This window comes from Peromyscus californicus, unplaced genomic scaffold (assembly GCF_007827085.1).
Source record: "Peromyscus californicus insignis strain IS unplaced genomic scaffold, ASM782708v3 Scaffold_15__1_contigs__length_86483966, whole genome shotgun sequence".
NCBI classification, from domain to species: Eukaryota; Metazoa; Chordata; class Mammalia; order Rodentia; family Cricetidae; genus Peromyscus; species Peromyscus californicus.
The window spans coordinates 84,426,995-84,444,947 of record NW_026294447.1 but is presented as its reverse complement, the minus strand read 5'-3'; the positions used below and the strand labels follow the sequence as shown (position 1 = coordinate 84,444,947).

Here is a 17,953-nt window from a genome sequence, read left to right as displayed (position 1 = left end):
GCCAAGCAGTGTAGGTTACTAGACCAGGGTAGTGAGTGGGATTTTAGAATTAGCTTTATTATTTAAAAAGAATGTAGGACATGATAGAGACTTGTTATGTTAATGAGAGTGGAATTCATATAAGTGAAATAATGTATGTTACATTTGGCTTAATGACATAAAAGATTACTTTTAGATTCTAGATTCTTTTTTTGGGGGGGGGTTTCGAGACAGGGTTTCTCTGTGTATGAAGACATTGGGATTTATTTTGTTGTTGTTGTGATCTGTGTGCAACAGTGGGGGGAACTGGCAATAAGGAAGCTGATTAAATAAGGAATGTATGATCCTTGAAATGTTATGCAGTTATTTAAAATATGAAGTCTACAAAGAAGCAGGATATGGTATTTATGACCTAATAATAATGAAAATCAGGACTGCGAACACTTACCTTGCTTAAGTGGTTAGTAAACAGAAGAGTATAGGTCATAGAAATGAAGTTATCTTAAGACAGAATTTTGTGGTTTTCTCTTTAAATATTTTGTATAATTACTTTCATAATTCAGTTAGCTACAATAACAATTTTAAGGTCATGTTTTGCTGTCTGTTTTTGACAGTTACTTAAGTCATAATAATAAACAGAAAGCCTGAGGTTCTTTTCTGTTGTAGATGTTACCTAGTGTGGATATTGATAGCATTTCGTACAGCAGTATTGATGGGGTTTCCCCTCCGCCAAGTCCCAAAGAAGCCTCTCTTCCTCCATTGCACACTTGGATCCAGGTGGGTTTCAGAGTTCTTCTGTGTTGTTAACTGGTCCTCCATGCCGAGCTCTTCACATACAACATATTATGGTGGGTATGGTGGCCCACACTTTTAATCCCAGCACTTGGGAGGCAGAGGCAGGCAGATCTCTGTGAGTTTGAGGCCAGCCTGGTCTACATACTGAATTCCAGCCAGAGCTACATAATTCATAATATCTAACAATAATTTAGGTTTATGACAAATTGAAATGAGTGTCAAATTGTTTGCAGATTTCTAAGAAAGTTGGTTTGAGATCTTCATAAATATTCAGAATATGGTAATTCTTAGTATAACATACTAATTATGAGACTTAACAGGTGAAGAATTTCTATGACTTTGATAATATTTGATTTATATGAAAACTGTAAATTAGAAGGTGAATTTTTTTATACATTTACTTATTGTGTATGTGTCTGTCTGTATGGGTGTGTGCATGCCACAGTGCACATGTGGAAGTCACAGGACAGCTAGTAGAGAGTGTTTTCTCCTTCCACCATGTGTGGGTGTGGGGGATAAAACTCTGGTCATCACGCTTGGCTACAAGTGCCTTTACCCATCTGGAATTTGAATTTTAGTATCGACAAGTAGTGTTTATATTTTAAGGTATTAGAATTCTCAAAAATATGCATTTTTCTTATATTAATTTGCTTCTGAATAATGATATCATGACTTTTATTACAACAAAATGGCACTGTAACCTATCCCTGGCTTTATCTACTATAGCAAACTGATCATTGAGTTTAGAGTTTTTAAAAGTATCAAAAAGTGTTGGGTGTGATGGCAGAACCCGGCAGGTCTCTGGGAGTTCGAGGTCAGCTACACAAGGGCTATGTGGTGAGACCCTGTCTCAAACACAGAAAACAAACACAAGCAAACAAACAAACAAATTCCCACCAGAACAAAAGTCAGAGGTCAGCTAGGCACAGTGGCGCACACCTTCAATCCCAGCAGATGCAGGACACAGAGACAGGAAGGTCTCTGTGAGTTCGAGGCCGCCCTGATCTGCTTAGCCAGGGCCAAGACAGCCAGGGTGACAGTGAGACCCTGTATAAAGGGGGAAAAACAAAACTCCAAAGTTTTTCGAGATTATGAACACTGAAATAGAATTGAATCTAAGTAACTTTTTATAAGTAATATTGTTTTTCTCAGAAGTTTATTGGAACATATATGATAACAATAATATATTTTGGAGTCTGTATAATTCTGCTCTCAACAAGAAACTGTTGTGGTTTTTAGTAACTAGATTTTATATAGCAAGGCCCAAATAGGTAACTTGAAGATAATTTTATTACTTTTATTAAAAAATTTTAAAGATTTATTCATTTAAATTTATGTATGTGTGCACCTGTGTGGGGTTTTATGTGCACCAAATCTGTGCAGGCGCCCATATTGGCCAGAGGGCATTGGATTCCCTGAAACTTGAGTTATAGGCTAGTGTGAGCTGCTTGATGTGGGTGCTGGGAGCCAAACCTGGTTTCTGCATGGGCAGCAAGTGTTCTTAACCACTGAGCCATCATTCTAATCCCAATTTCTTTTTAATCTAAGTTACATTTTTAGTTGTGTGTGTGTGTGTGTGTGTGTGTGTGTGTGTGTGTGTGTGTGTGTGTGTGTGATCCATGTGCATGGTTTGTGTAGCTGGGCACATGAGGGGTCAGAAGACAACTCTCAGGAGTTGTTTCTCTCCTTCCAGTACGTGAGTCCCAGAATTGAAATACAGGTTGTCTAGTTTGGTGACAGAAACCAGCTAAAGTCCTGCTGAGCCATCTTGCTCGTCACATTTCTCTTCACTTTAAAACCGTTTGATCTGCTTCTGTCTGTCGTGAGTCTTTGAATGTGTGTATACTTATATAACCACCCATGCAAGTGCTTTACTTGGCCTGTTGATGGTTGCCTTAAAGTTTGCACTGGGGTCCTGGGGAGATGGCTCAGTGGGTAAGACTAAGGACCTGAGTGTGATGCGCAGGAACCCCATGATAGAAGGGGAAACCAATTCCTGTAATTATCCTTCAACCCTCCACATGGTCCACACCAGCTTTGGTGTCATCATGGACACACACAAAATAAAATAAACGTCAAGTTTTAAAAATTCGTGTTTATTGGTGCAGTTTAAATGTCAAACTAGCATTTTTGTTTGTTTTGTCTTTTGAGACAGGGTCTCACTGTGGCCTAGACTCTCTTAGAACTCATTAAATAGCCCAACTTGGAACTCACAGTAATCCTTCTGCCATGGCCTCCTGATAATGCTTTTTTTTTTAATATTTGTTATTGAAAGTAATTTTCTATAGTTCTTGAAATGATGAGATAATGGATTGAGAGAGGACTAACTTGGATTTTGTTTACTAATTAAATCAGTTCTGAATAGAATATTAAAATAATAGGGATATGAAATTATAGTATATGTGAAAATCTGATAAATTACATATAAGTATTTTAAAATTGAAGGCTATAAAACTTTCTAAATATTTCCTTAGACTCCAAATTTTCTGAAGGTGGATGAAGAAGAGGTAAAGCTTCCAGGAACTAACTTTGATGAAGTCATTGATGTTGTTCAGGTAACAAAGCTTAGAGACACAGGAAGTCATTGTCCTACAGATTTTCCAGGTGGTCGAATGTCTTTTGACTATCACAACTATGTTGCAGGGCTTTGAGAAATATGTCTTTACTTTGATTTAAATTGACTTTAACTTTTAAATATGCTTATTTCAATTTCTTTCAAAGTTAGGAAGTGTTTTTCTGTAGTATAGTTTTGTCTTCAGAAACTATGATAGCCCAACATTTCCTGCCTAGAGCAACCTGCTGCCTTCTGTTTTCTCACCTTCCTTTCTCCAGTCTAGGACATTTAACTCCTGATTTCTAGAGGCAAAGTTCAGTTTATTCTGAGAAAAAAAAGTTATAGTCTAAAATCCAAGGAATACCCTGTATGGATGTCAGTTATGAAAACGATGGAAATAATAAAAGAGGAGAGAAAGACAGGACAAAGTAAAATACATGAAAAAGGAGATACAAGATTAAGACTATTTTAGTATTACGAGGTCATTTAGCATTAGCAATCATAGCATTTCCTTGACTAACTTAGACTGACTTGTGAATGAAGTAAGGAGGGCTGGAGAAACGGCTGGAGAGAGAGCACTTGTTGCCCTTGCAGAGGACCTGAAGTCAGTTCTCAGTCACCCATGGTGACTCACAACTGCCTCTGACCCCAGTTACAGAGGAGCCACCTCCTTCTTCTGACCTCTGCTGGCTCCTGTACACACGTGCCACACCACTTAAACTCAGGCACATACACATACACATAAAGTAAACGTATTTTTAAGTAAACTCTTACTTTGGCGTGTGTGTGGGTGTGCATTGTCTTTATGTACCCCAGCTATGTTTTCTCATGTGAATGCTGCACAAGTGTGTTGAAGCTGGAAACCACATTTGTCTTTCTCTCCCTGATGTCTAGCATCTAGCATGCTGTTGTTGTCTGACTGACTTGTTTTCTCAGTGGACAAGTCAAAGAGGCAGTTAGAGAATTAGCAGTGGACTTGGGTTGAGTGACAAGAGTTTCTCCGGTTCTAGCTCTTTACTCACTGCCTGAGGGCTGTATTCCTCAGGAGGATATATATATATATATATAGATAGATAGATAGATAGATAGATAGATAGATAGATAGATAGATGCTTCTTTGATTATAGATAAAATGATATCTGTGATTTGGGTCAAAGCAGTACATGAAAGTGGATGAGGTGGACAGTTTAGGTGGCAAGGTTGACCTTGAGTTGATAGTTGTTGAAGTCGGGGACCAGATACATGCAATTCATGTTATTTATATATAACACGTAGTAACTAGTTGTTATTTTGTTAATTTTTAAAGATGTGGCATTTATCATAAGGAAAAGTTAAAAAAAATCACAGAAATAACTTTGAGATGTGATATAATGAAAGAAATGTGTAAGATTAACTATATTTAAATGTAAATTTCACATTCTGATAGAATATTTGGGATTATCTTTTTTTTGTGATAACCAAGTTTAGAAATTTCTGGATATTTCATAATGTTTAATGCTAGAATCCCCAAGTTCTCTAGCTGTATGACTGTATAGAACAAATATTGAATTTTATTGTTTATGTTGTGTGTGTGGTGACGTGGAATCAAAACCAGGGCCTCATACATGGTGGTAACTGTTCTGCCACTGAGCCACACCCAGAGCCTGAACACAGAATTTAAAAAGACAAACTGTGAAAATGCATTTTCTCCAGTGTCGTGTGTGATTGATGTCTGCGTTGTGACAAGTGTAGTGTGTGTGCTATATTTAATGTCTTATCACCTAAGTAGAAAGGGTATTGGTTGGTTTGTAAATGTTGGCTAATTCAGATAGCTGAGTTCTTTGCCTATGCTTGGCACTGAGTACGTGTTGAACAGATACATGAATATAATAGTTTGGTTTTTATGATGTTACCAGGAACAGGAACAGCGTGATGAAATCCCTGAATGCTCTGCACCAGTGTTGGAATTTAACAGAAGTGTTAAGGTCATTCCTACAGAATATAATGGTCCTTCTTTTCCTCCAGTAGTTCCTACGTTTCATCCCACTACTGATATTTTGGATAAAGTAATTGAGAGAAAAGAAACATTGGAAAATAGTTTAATTCAGTGGTAAGTTTATATTCCTGTTGGCATGCTTAGAATCAGAATAGCAGATATAAATGGAAATGACTTAGAGGAATATTCTGTAAGAGTGAAAGATAGTGTACTGTGTATAAGTAAAGCAAGAGACACAGTGTGAGCCTAGCGTATGAGACCTTAAAGTAAGTTTGCACTGATACTGAAATATGTATCAGGTTATTAAGGGTACTTACCTCTGAATCTAGCATTATGAGTGAACCAATTTTTTTGTTTATTTTTTGTTTTTCAAGACAGGGTTTCTCTGTATTACAGCTCTGGCTGTCCTGGAACTCACTTTGTAGACCAGGCTGGCCTCGAACTCAGAGATCCACCTGCTTCTGTCTCCCGAGTCCTGGGATTAACTGCATGCACCACCACCTCCTGGCTATGAGTGAACCGATTTTTAAAAACAACATAAAAACCTTACCAAATTTTAAGAACAATTTAATTTTCTGAATTTTCCATAATGAACATCTATCATTCCTATAACAGTAATTTTTAATATGCCTATTAGCTTCACTAAAGAACTATATTGAAAGATGTCTCCTCCTCTGTCCTCTTTCCTTTTCCTTTCACCTTCCTAACAAGGATCTTGGAAATAACATTTTTCTTTCTTTTTCAAGGAAAAGAACCCTTGGAAAGGGTTCTGTCCTGCCTTGCAGTCTCTGTGTTTATGTTTTTGTTGAGAACAGGACTTTTTCTAGCAATTTTTTTTTTTTTTTTAATAAAAGCACTTCATTCTTACTAACTCACAAGTAGAAACATCACATGGCTAGTGTAAGGATGCTGTTAGGTGCTTGCCCAGTCCCCAACTCTACTCACTGAACTTGATGGAGCTTTGATCGGATATGACTGCATGTGTGTGCTCTGAGTGAGAAACACACCTTTCAAGTACATGATACCCCACATAATCATCGACCCAAATTTTATGCTTAATTTGGGGTGGGTGGGTTGCAGGAAGCTTCTGTCAGGCTAATATGAAAAGCTCTAAGTCAGTTTCATAGTCTGTGCCTAGGAGGGCTTCCCGGGCTTGTCTTGGCAGAAGAGACCAGTTCTTTTCCTTTGGGATGTCAGATGGCTGCATTTGCATGTCTGTGCCATGAGCACAGCTTATTCTTAAGGGGGACAGTAGCTAATGTTTTATACTTTTAACCAGTTTAGGTCTATTTAACTTTACACTTCTAGGGTAGAACAAGAAATAATGTCAAGAATTATCTCTGGACTCCTTCCGCTGCAGCAGCAAGCCAGACTTGATGACAGTGTTTCAGGTAGTGAGGCAAGCGAGCCACCAGCTTCTGACATTGGTACGTGAAATGGACCTGTTGTCCTTGTTGGTATTAAAAGATAAAGCCTTTAGTTAGTTATTGTGGGTTTCTGTATCCCGGAGGTCTCACTTTCTGCTGCTTTGTGCATGAGATTAGAATTCCTTTTCCCCTCTTATTATATATTGCAGCTTTCAGGTTGCTGAACCATTCTCCAGTAAAATATATATATATATATGAATGATATAACTTTTTATAAGTTACATAAATATGTAGTATGTCAATATGTATACATTATATGTTATTGTGGAGGCACAGTAGAATACTATGTGTGTGCATGAATGCATGTGTGCCTGGGTCAGAGACAACCTTTGGAAATCAGTTCTCTTGCACAGTGGGGTTCTAGGGCTTACTCGGGTCATCAGCGTCGGGGGCAGCTCCTTTCTTTCTGGTTCCTGCTTTTGTTTTTCTCATTGCTGCAGCCAAGTACCTAACAGAAGGAACTTAGAGAGGAAGGGTTTGTTTTGGCTGATGGTTTGAGAGGGTAGAAGCTCACTGTGGCGGAATGACCTGCAGTGGGAGCATGCTGTGGGCGGTCACACCACATCCTCACTCAGGGAACCAGGAGACATAAATGCTTCACACTCAACGCCTCCTCTTTTAAATGCAGCCCAGAACCCTAGGCCATGGGATGGTGCTGCCCACCTTGAGTGAGGGTGGGTCACTTCCTTCTAGTTAAGTCTCTCTGGAAATGTCCTCACAGATATGTCCAGAAGTGTGTCTCCTAGGTGATTCCAAAATCCATCAAGTTGACAAGATTAATCATCAGAATACATTTGTAATAGGTACCAGAGTCTATGAAGGTTGCCTTACTTATCTTCCTCACTCACTGGGCTATGAATCGTTCAGTATTAGAGATGCTGCTACTTTAGTGCCTGGCTCTTCACTGATGACGTCAGTTTAAGTATTCACTGACGGCTAAATGAGCCTTTCTGTAAGAAGCCCACGCCATCCTCTGCTTCTCCCGCTTGCCCCCCTTGACTCTTTCTGATTTTTCTTTCCTACTCTCCTTCCTCTGCCCCACAGTTTGTCTTTTTATTTTTGTTCCTCCGTACCCCCCCACCAACTTTGTGACTTTGTGCCCTTTCTCTCTTTAGAACATAGACAGACAAACAAACAAACCAGAATGGGGTGTGGGGGACACACAAAACACACACCCCCCAAAACAAAACCCATAAAAACACAAAGTCAGAAACTATAATACACAAGCAAAAGATCAATAAAATAAAATAAAAAAGCTCAAACAAAGCAGTATAACACAAAAAAATCTATAGAAGTACCATTGAGTTCTTTTTGTCTTGGCCGTCTACTGCTGGGTTGGGACCTACCCTTCAGTGTGGTTTTTATACCCAGTGAGACTCCACTACAGAAAACTAAGGTTTTTCTTGCAGGCTGGGAGATAGCTTCTTGTTAGGGATGGGAACTCATGTCCACTTTCCCTTCTCATTTGGGGTCTGGTCTGGCTTGAACCTGTGCAGGCCCTGTGCATACTGTCACGGTTTCTGTGGGTTCATGTGTACACCAGTCCTTTTGTGTCTGGAAGACTCTGTTCCCTGGTGTCCTCCATCCTCTCTGGCTCTCACAATCTTCCCAGTGCTCTTCCTCATAGTTCCCCGAGCCTCGAGAGGCTTGACAAATAGGTCCCAGTTAGGACTGAGTGTTCCAGAATCTCACTCGCTGCACATTGTCCAGCGTGAGTCTCTGTGTTAGGAGATGTTAGCTTTAAAGCCTTTGATAAGCATGCTATAATCCTCCTAATTACAGAGGTTAGGTATAGAGGAAAGGGCTGGGAAGGGGAGGGTCTCCCAAGGAAGGGGAAATACAATATAGAGTGTGGGGAGGAAAGGGCTAGGGAGGGGAGGGTCTCCCAAGGAAGGGGAAATACAATATAGAGTGTGGGGAGGAAAGGGCTAGGGAGGGGAGGGTCTCCCAAGGAAGGGGAAATAGAATATAGAGTGTTGCAAGGTAGCGGGGGACTGAATCAGGAAATGGGGAGGGAAGAAGGGGTATCGGGAAGGAATATGGGGAGGGACAACTAACACTAAGTGCCGTTTGAGGGGTTGTGGTGATAGAGTGCTTGTAATAAAGCTTGCCTGAAGATCAGAGGGCAGAGCCAGCCACAGAGTTAGCCATAGAGGTCAGGTAGTGGTGGCCCACACCTTTAATCCCAGCACTAGGAAGGTTGAGACAGGAAGTGATATGGCTGGGCAGAGAAAGGAGTATAAGGCGGGAGGAAACAGGAACCCGCTCTCTTTAGGCTGAGGAGCTGGTGAGATAAGAACTAGTGGCTGCTGCTCTGCTTCTCTGATCTTTCAGTTTCACCCTGATGTTTGGCTCTGGGTTTTTATTAAGACCAATTAGGATTCGTGCAACAAGGGTGCATATGGAAATGTGCTGCTTTAGAAGCTTCTTCAAATAATTATCTGTCTATCCATTTATCTATCTGTCTGTCTATCTATCTATCTATCTATCTATCTATATCTACCTATTTATCTACACATACATATTATGAAAGACATCAATCTTTTTTGAATTGTAAGTTAGCTGCCTTAGAACTCACCAGTTCTAAGTATACAGTCTGACAAATTTTTAAGTAGTTATGCATTTAATCATGGTGCCAGAAAACATTTCTGTCGACACCATATCCTCGTGCTGCTTGGCACACAGTTCCTCCTCCACCCACGTGCAGTGCCCAACAACTGCAGTGTGGCCTTCTGTCACCATATTTTCATCGTTTGAAGACTTTCATACTGGAGTATTAGATAGCATACTTTTTTTGTTGGCTGACTTGCATGCCATTTTTATGTTCACTTTTTAAATTTATTTATCTGCATTGGTTTATGTGCACCACATGTTCTTCTTAAAAAACATTTTTCTTCCTGTCTTTCCAGTCTTAGACTAGCCTGTTCTTTTACAGCCTGACCTTTAACTCCCCAAATCCTGCTGTAGAAGCTTGAGGGGGGTTAGCGTGTGGTATCGTCACCCACGCATGCGCCTGAACTAGAGGGAGGGAGCTTGGCTCCTGCTTACTGCATCCTGTGTTGGGTCAGAAGTGGACATGCATTGTTTTCAGCTGAGGAAATAAGCATAGATGTAATATTCATTAATCTCTGCAGTGGTGGGGAAGAAGTCATACTAAGTAAACTTTTACTTGTGTGTGTTTCTCCCTCTCGGTGGGTTGAAAGGGGATGTTCATTTAAGCTGTTCTCTTTTCTTTCTGGTGGCCAGTAGATTTGCTTCTGTTCTTACCGTTCACTCCCCCTATCCTCCTATGCTCCTCCAGCAGCATCTCTAAACTTGAAGAAGCGAGGTTTGGCTTGCAAACCACGCATCTGAAGTTCTTGTGTTTTAGTCCCAGGAACAAGCAATGGAGCACTCCAGCTTTTTGTTGATGCCGGGGTTCCTGTGAATTCAGACGTGATCAGCCGCTTTGTGAATGAAGCTCTTGCTGAGACCATTGCCGTCATGTTAGGGGACAGAGAGGCAAAGAAGCCAGGGCCTGTTGCCACAAGTGTTTCTGGAGACCTTTCAACAAATGAAACTAACTTACCGGTAGGGATGACTTTCCTCCTTTCGTGACTTAAGAATTGTGGAGACTCTTTTAGACATTATTAGTGTGTGTGTGTGTGTGTGTGTTTGCTTGAGGCCGAATCTTACCCTATAGTCCAAGCTGGCATGCAGTCTTTTAGACATTATTAAAGAGCGTGTGTGTGTGTGTGTGTGTGTGTGTGTGTGTGTGTGTGTGTGTGTGTGTGTGTGTGTGTGTGTGTGTGTTTGCTTGAGGCAGACTCTTACCCTATAGTCCTAGCTGGCATGGAGCTCTCTGTAGTCCAGGGTGGCCTCAAGCTCATGATAATTCTACTTCAGCCTCCTAAGTGCTAGTGTTATAGATGGGAGCCATCACACCTACAGAAAAAAGATACAGTTTAAACTTCATGTTATAAGATCATAGATTGTAGCCAGGTGGCGGTGGTGGCGCACTCATTTAATACCAGAACTTGGGAGGTAGACAGGCAGATTTCTGTGAGTTTGAGGCCAGCCTAGTCTACAGAGCGCAAATTCCAGGACAGCCAGAGCTATTATACAGAGAAACCTCCGTCTCAAAAAAACAAAAACAAAGATCTTAGATTGTGATAGAATTTTATTCCTTGTTTCTGTAATTACCAATTTCCCTAGCATTTTATTATTTTATTTTTGAGATTGGGTTTCTTGTAGCCCAGGCTGGCCTTGAAGTCACTGTGCAACTGAATCTGGTCTTGAACTGGGTTCAGATATAAGCTATCACATGCAACATTTTTTTTTTTTTTTTTTTTTTTTTTAGAAATTTTAGTATCTACAGAAAAGTTACATGTGTGATACAGTGACCATTTTTTTTTCTGTATTTACTTACATTTCACAATTGATGGCAGTTGAACACATTTCTAAAATCTTTATCTGTTATATACTAAAAAATTATTTTATTATTTCAAATGCATGAGTGGTTTTTTTTTTTTTTTTTGCTTGTAATTCTGTCACTTGCATGCAGTTCCCACAGAAGCCAACAGAAGGCATCAGATTGTCTGGAAGAGAAAAATATGAGCCTCCATGTGGATGCTGGGAATTGAACCCAAGTTCTCTGGAAGAGCAACCAGTGCTCTTAACTGCTGAGCCATCTCTTTAGCCCTCTATTATATTTAAAACATTCAGAAGTTGGGGATATGTGACTCTCAAAACCACTGGCAGTATTCCCTAAGAAGACATTTTCTTTGTATTTTATTAATCGTTTTCAGTAAACATACAAACATAATGGGTTATAACATTTCCATACATGTCTATTGTTTACTTTGCTCATACCCTCCACCTCCCTTTCCCTTTGTCCTCCCCGTTACAGAGCGTGGAGTTAGGTGATGTACTGCATGTGCTGACTCTTGTGCATTAGTAACTGCAAGCAGTGTGGCTCGCCCAGAGTGAGGACTTTCTAACCCAGTCTCTGCTCATTCCTTCATTGTTCTGTGGCCATTCACTGTGCTGCACATGTTTTCATGGGGTGATTAAACAAGAAAATTTGGAAAAGCAAGTGTAAGCAGGGAGTTTATAATTGTCGAGAACATAGGCTTTTGGGAGAACTTGAACTGATACCTCGGCCCTCTGTTTTATTAGCCTTACCTATACAAATAGAGATACCATAGAGTTTAAAATCTGCTTATTGAGTGTCTAGTATGGCGAGCCCATGCCCTCTGAGGTGGTCCTTTTCTTCAAGTCTGTTATTGTCATCCTTTTCTTAGCCTTTTGACTGTATATATTTTATTTTTTAAGAATTTAAAATTTTAATTTTGGGAGTTTTTTATTTTTAATTTTAATTTTTTTAGAGTTTGGATTTTATTATATTGCTCAGACTGGTTTCCAACTCTTGAATTCCATCTCTTGCCTCAGCTTCCCAAGGAACGGGGATTACAGGTGCATGCTACCACATCCTGCCTTTCAAATTTTGTTTTTAAGTTCTATTAAAAATCCTATTGCTTACTGGGTTTCAGTAAACTTGTTTTTCTCTCAATGAAATGAAGGATTTGGTTCTTAGGTTGCTTATACAACAGCATAAAACACAAGAGCCTTGGTTATCATAAGAATCTTGGAAAAAAGTCTAAGGTTTGTAGAAATGAGTCTAATTTTGATTTGTGTATTTGGGAAAGATAGACATCTTCATGATACTATCTTCCTCATCATCATATAAAGTTTCATGGAAGATCAAATAACTGATAGATAATCTAGGGTCTAGAACTTTGTAATACTCAGTTCCTAATCCATTACCAATTGTTCTTATCCATTACCAATGCTAGAAGAATACCTCCAAATCCTCTCATGGGAAATAGATGGGGCATTTTATTATTACTTATTTATTTTTAGTCTTTTTATTTTGTTTGTTGTTGTTTTTGTTTTGTTTTGTTTTGTTTTTCAAGACAGGGTTTCTCTGTGTAACAGTCCTGACAGTCCTGGAACTCACTATGTAGACCAGGCTGGCCTTGAACTCACAGAGATTCATCTGCCTCTGCCTCCTGAGTGCTGGAATTAAAGGTGTGCACCACCGTCACCCAGCAAGGGGCATTTTATTTGTAAAAAATATATATAAATAGATTTTTACTCTGTAGGTATATGTAGTCAAGAAGTAGAAAAGATAAGATATAGTATATTATTTCTTTTTCAGGTGAAAGAATTTCTTAACTGTTGAGCAGTGTTATAGACTTTCTAATAAATCTTCCATCATTTTGGATGATATTGGGTGTGTTCAGGGTAGTATGGTTGTTAGACGCCTCCATCAGTTTAAGTTAGGTAGTAGTTTGCAGCATGGTATGGAATATATAAAGGCTTTTTAGAGTGGAGGTTAAAAGATCAATATGCTTTTAAAATGAGCAAAGGAAAGAACTACAGATTGCCCAAATACCTATAAAAGGTGGTCAGTTCACTGGGACTCTCCACGTTTGATAATTTACTCGACAAACCCTGGAGCAATAGGCATTCTCATACCCTCTGCTGGTAGTGGGAAGTAGTGCAGTGCTGGAGGGGAGCTTTCCCAGTATCTGCTTTCAAACACAGTTCTTTTGGTAGTTAGGACGGGAACTTACTCCGTAGATTAATCTCTGTACATGCAGTTGACTTAGGTCAGGAGCAGTTGAGGGAAGAATCCAGACAGAAAGGGGACAGGACACCATTTTCACTATTGTCCTTTAGTCTTCGAGTTTTGGAATCTTCTGAATAGTAACCACTTGACAAAAGAATATTAAAATGTTTCCTCTTTCCTTTCTTTGTATCTGGCTCTTATGTTCATCTCTCCCAGCTTCTCCTCCTCCTTACCTCCCGTGACTTTTTACATGCTGGTCCTTCATTCTTGGAGGGGATGTTTTGGTGTCTTGTCAGTCCGTTAAAGGGCTGCTTTTTGTTGCATGGTCTGTCTCCCCATCAAGTTTGTGGTTGGGTTTGACCTTCATTTTCATCTGGCTAATCCTCTCTGTGTTAGAAGAGGATAGCAAAGTTTTCTTTCAGAGACAGAGACACTTCAATTGCCCAAGAGTATTATACTGGCAACTAAATATTTAAGAACCAGAAAACTTAAGCTCCTATTTCATTGTTACTTTGACCATCCATTTAAATTCTGTATAGTCTATGATTGAGTTCATATTACTGTTTTATATTATTTTTGTTTGGGTGATTATAAATACAGTGTGTCTTGTTTCACTATTTATCTTAGGAAAGAGTTTTTGCTCCAGTAGCTACACCGCAGCCTACTCCTCCATGCTCACCCTCTCCTCCTGAGGAGAACGTGTTAGTGAAAACTCCTGACTCTTCTTCCTGGGATTCAGATCAGGATGTGGCTTCCCCTAGTAAAGAAATAAGTGCCGAAAAAGGTAGAAACCTTGTTTCTTTAAAACTGTTTTGTGTGTGTGTGTGTGTGTGTGTGTGTGTGTGTGTGTGTGTGTGTGTGATGCACGTGTGTGTGTATGCACGTCATGACACAAGTGTGGAGGTCAGGGAAAACTTTGTGGAGTTGCTTTTCTCCTTCCACCTTTATGTGGGTGCCATGATTGAACTCGTCAAGGGCGTCAGGCAGGTGCTCCTTCACTTGCTGAGGCCTCTTGCATGCACCTGAAAATGTTGTTTCTATCATTCATTTTTACTTTTGGCAACTATAATCTTTGCTTAGCAGGCTTAGTTTTGCTTAGGAAATGCTGATTCTTGCAAGGAAACTAAGGAATGGTTGTCACTTGACGGCTTATGTAGCTGTAACAGAGTACCATATACCAGGTAATTCATAAGTTACAGAGGTTTTTTTTTTTTTTTTTTCTTAAAATTTTGGAGTCTGCAAGTTCGGACCCAGGGGCTGCCTCTGGTGAGAGCTGTTTTGCTACATCATGATGACAAAAAGCATTCTCTAGCAGCCAGAGAGCCTGCAAGCTGAGGTCTCACTTCTCATGGAGCTGCTAATTCCATGTCAGGTTCATCTACCTGTGGGTGGCTCCCAAGGGGCCTCACTCCACATTGCAACATATGGATTGAGGATTTAGTTTCTAACATGAACTTTAGGGGAGGCATTTGCGCCACAGTATTAACTGAAAATATGTAATCTAGTAACTGCTTAGACTGCTTTAAATGTATGGTAGTTTTAGAATGCCATCTTTTCAAGGTTTTAATTTTTATACCTTAATAAATTTAGAAATGTTTTTATTAAAAGCTGTTATTGTTATCATCATTATGATTGCCATTATTTTAAGTCAAAGGTTGTCTGAAGCAATAAGTCATCTTAGGAGTTTTTCCTTCTTTAATCTTCAGGAAGTGCTATACCTGCCGTCACACCTGTTAGTACCCCGACAGTTACCCCTATTACTACACCCCCTCCAGCAGCAGCACTTACCCCAACTATGTCAGACATTTCCATTGACAAGTTGAAGGTGTCAAGCCCTGAACTTCCCAAGCCATGGGACAGTGGAGACCTGCCCCTGGATGAAGAGAATCCTAACTCTGTTCAAGAACATCTTCACCCAAGAGCTGTGTAAGTGAGAGCGTTCCCTGGTTATTCTGCAGCTCTGCCAATTCACTCTCCACACACTATTCCTGCGTGCCGAATGGCACAGAAAGGGCTGGGGGTGGGGCTTGGTGGAAACCGAGGCTGGTCTGCAATTTTCTGGAACAACTGAGGTTGTTCTTAAATTGGTAATCCTCCTGCCTTGACCTCCTTAGTGCTGGGATGACAGGCATGTTACCACCATTCATGGTTTTAATCTATTCTTTGGGAAAAAAAATTGTATACATTGTAAATATCTTAAAATTAAATTTATTCATAGTTTCTCATCTTTGCAAAAGGTTTAAGTAAATAAGAATAAACCATCAGATTATTAATGAAATGTAAAATTATTTCTATAGTGTAGATAGATCATCATTTACTGTGCTCAATTGATATTTATATTACTAAATATCCCATATCGATTTCCTTTTTGGCTAGAGCAGCATTTAAAGTGGCCTCTGATTAAAGCACAACAACCTCAGAAAAATGAGTCTTGTTGGTTAGTTCTTTTTTTTTTTTTTTTTTGGTTTTTCTTTTTTTTGGTTTTTCGAGACAGGGTTTCTCTATAGTTTTGTGCCTTTCCTGGAACTCACTTTGGAGACCAGGCTGGCCTCGAACTCACAGAGATCCGCCTGCCTCTGCCTCCCGAGTGCTGGGATTAAAGGTGTGCGCCACCACCGCCTGGCAAGTTGGTTAGTTCTAATAGTGTAGATCATAGGAATACTTTGAGACTGTTGAGTCTACTTTTGTACATAGGAGTGAATGTAGCCCTTCAGTGACCTCATCATTGAAAATGTGCCTTTGTCTTCTTAGTGTAATGTCTGTGGCTAAAGATGAAGAGCCTGGGAGTGTCGACTTTCCCGCCCATCCTGCACCACTGGAGCCGGCTCCCTTAACACCGCTTCCTGAGGGGACCAAGGCTCCTCCTCAGCAGACCCCAAGCTCTGGCTCCTCAACACTGGAGAACACGTTGAGCGTCACTGTCACTGAGACAGAGACTTTAGACAGGCACATCTCTGAAGGGGAGATCTTGCTTAGCTGTGGTCAGAACTTGGCTCCCAAGAGTAAGTGAACGTAGTAATTGGTTTTGTTCGTTACATTATAGTAGTTTCATTAGCGATAACTTCTTTTAACATGGCTTAGTAGGAAGAAATGATGTTCTATGTAGGTTGGTTAACTTTTCTGGGCTCTGATTTTGAAGAATAAAATCTCCCTCAGAATTCTTTGTTCAGAATGAATTTTAAAATAGCTTGAGAAATATTATTATTCTATTTTTTTCTTTGCATGCATAGATACCTCAATATATACTTATGTGTATATATGTACCTTTATATAGGATCATGCTGTGTATATTATTGTAAAACCTAAACTTTTCACCAGGTAATGTGTGGTAAACATATTTCAACATCAACACACATGGGTCATGTCTTTTTCCAGTGGTGTATGTGCCTAAGTGAGGGACATTCATTTAGATTGCTTTCCATGTTCTGGACTATATATCTGGCTGTAATGACCATTCTTGAACATAGCTTTATGCACTTACCTGATAACTTCCATAACCCATGTTTACATGTGGAATTGCTGAGGCAGGATTACCACCTTTAAATTAGCAATACACTGTCAGTGTGCTTCCCGGAAAGATTAACCGGCTTTTCATTTTATTCAGTTCTTAAGTGCATTTAACAACTTGTAGGAGTGCCCATTTCTCAGTTTCATAGCTGTTGGGCTGCTTGGAGTTACTTTAAAATTCTGGCAGCCTGGAGCTGGAGAGATGGCTCAGTGCCTAAGAGCATTTGCTGCTATTCTAGAGGACCCAGGTTCAATTCCCAGCACCCATGTGGCGGCTCACCTGTCCGTAACTCCAGTTCCAGGGGATCAGACGCCCTCTTCTGGCCTCCTTGGGTACTGCATGCACACGGTACACAGGCATACATGCAGGGAGAACACCCATACACATAAAATGATAACAAAATTAAATTGAAAAACACTTCTGAGCCAGGCATAGAGACTGAGGCGGGTGGATCGTTGAGTTGAAGGTCAGCCTGGTTCACAGATGAGTTCCCAGGACAGCCAGAGAAACCTTGTTATGAAAAATAACAAGAAAAAAAAAATCCAACAACAAAAGCAGTTGTGACAGAATAGATGAGATAAAACTCTGGTGCTGGTTCTGGGTGAGGAGTTTACCTAATAATGACCTAAAGCAGGACTCTACCAGTGTTTCTACTCCGCTAAGTTTAAATGTGACGTTCCGTGCTTTCTGGCCAGATTACTTAGTGAGTGTCTTGTGCTTTTCTAATCACTCTGCTTGTAGTTTTAGGGAACGGGGACTTGTATCTGAACATAAACGACAGCTTGTCCAGCACTCTGCAGGATGCCCTTGAAATGGTAAGAGCGAGCTGCCTTTCGAGCAGGTGTCCCTCGATTGGGTGAGGGACAGACACAGAGCTTAGTGAAGTGTTATCCGTGCGTCCCTGCCCATGGGCACAGACCTCCAGAGGCTTAGTTAGGAGTCTGAGAGCTGCGTCACACCACCTTGCTTCAGGGGAAGGAAAGGTGGCGGGGGTGGGTGGGTTGGGGGGGTGGGAAGATAGAGATGCTAGTAGTGAAGAGATCCAGGGTTGCTGAATGCCACATTCCGTCATGTAGTCCTGTATAATGGGAGAAGGAGAGGG

General features: G+C 40.3%; 1 protein-coding gene across 1 annotated transcript in view; it reads left to right on the top strand.

The window, feature by feature from the left end:
• The window catches only part of Kiaa0586 (KIAA0586 ortholog), a 115,108-nt gene that overhangs the window by 53,193 nt on the left and 43,962 nt on the right, over positions 1-17,953 (top strand). Inside the window, 9 exon segments of the mRNA XM_052739636.1 lie at positions 646-756; positions 3,249-3,329; positions 5,224-5,417; positions 6,612-6,730; positions 10,101-10,300; positions 13,971-14,127; positions 15,050-15,269; positions 16,095-16,345; positions 17,593-17,666. Coding sequence (XP_052595596.1) covers positions 646-756; positions 3,249-3,329; positions 5,224-5,417; positions 6,612-6,730; positions 10,101-10,300; positions 13,971-14,127; positions 15,050-15,269; positions 16,095-16,345; positions 17,593-17,666 — 1,407 coding nt within the window.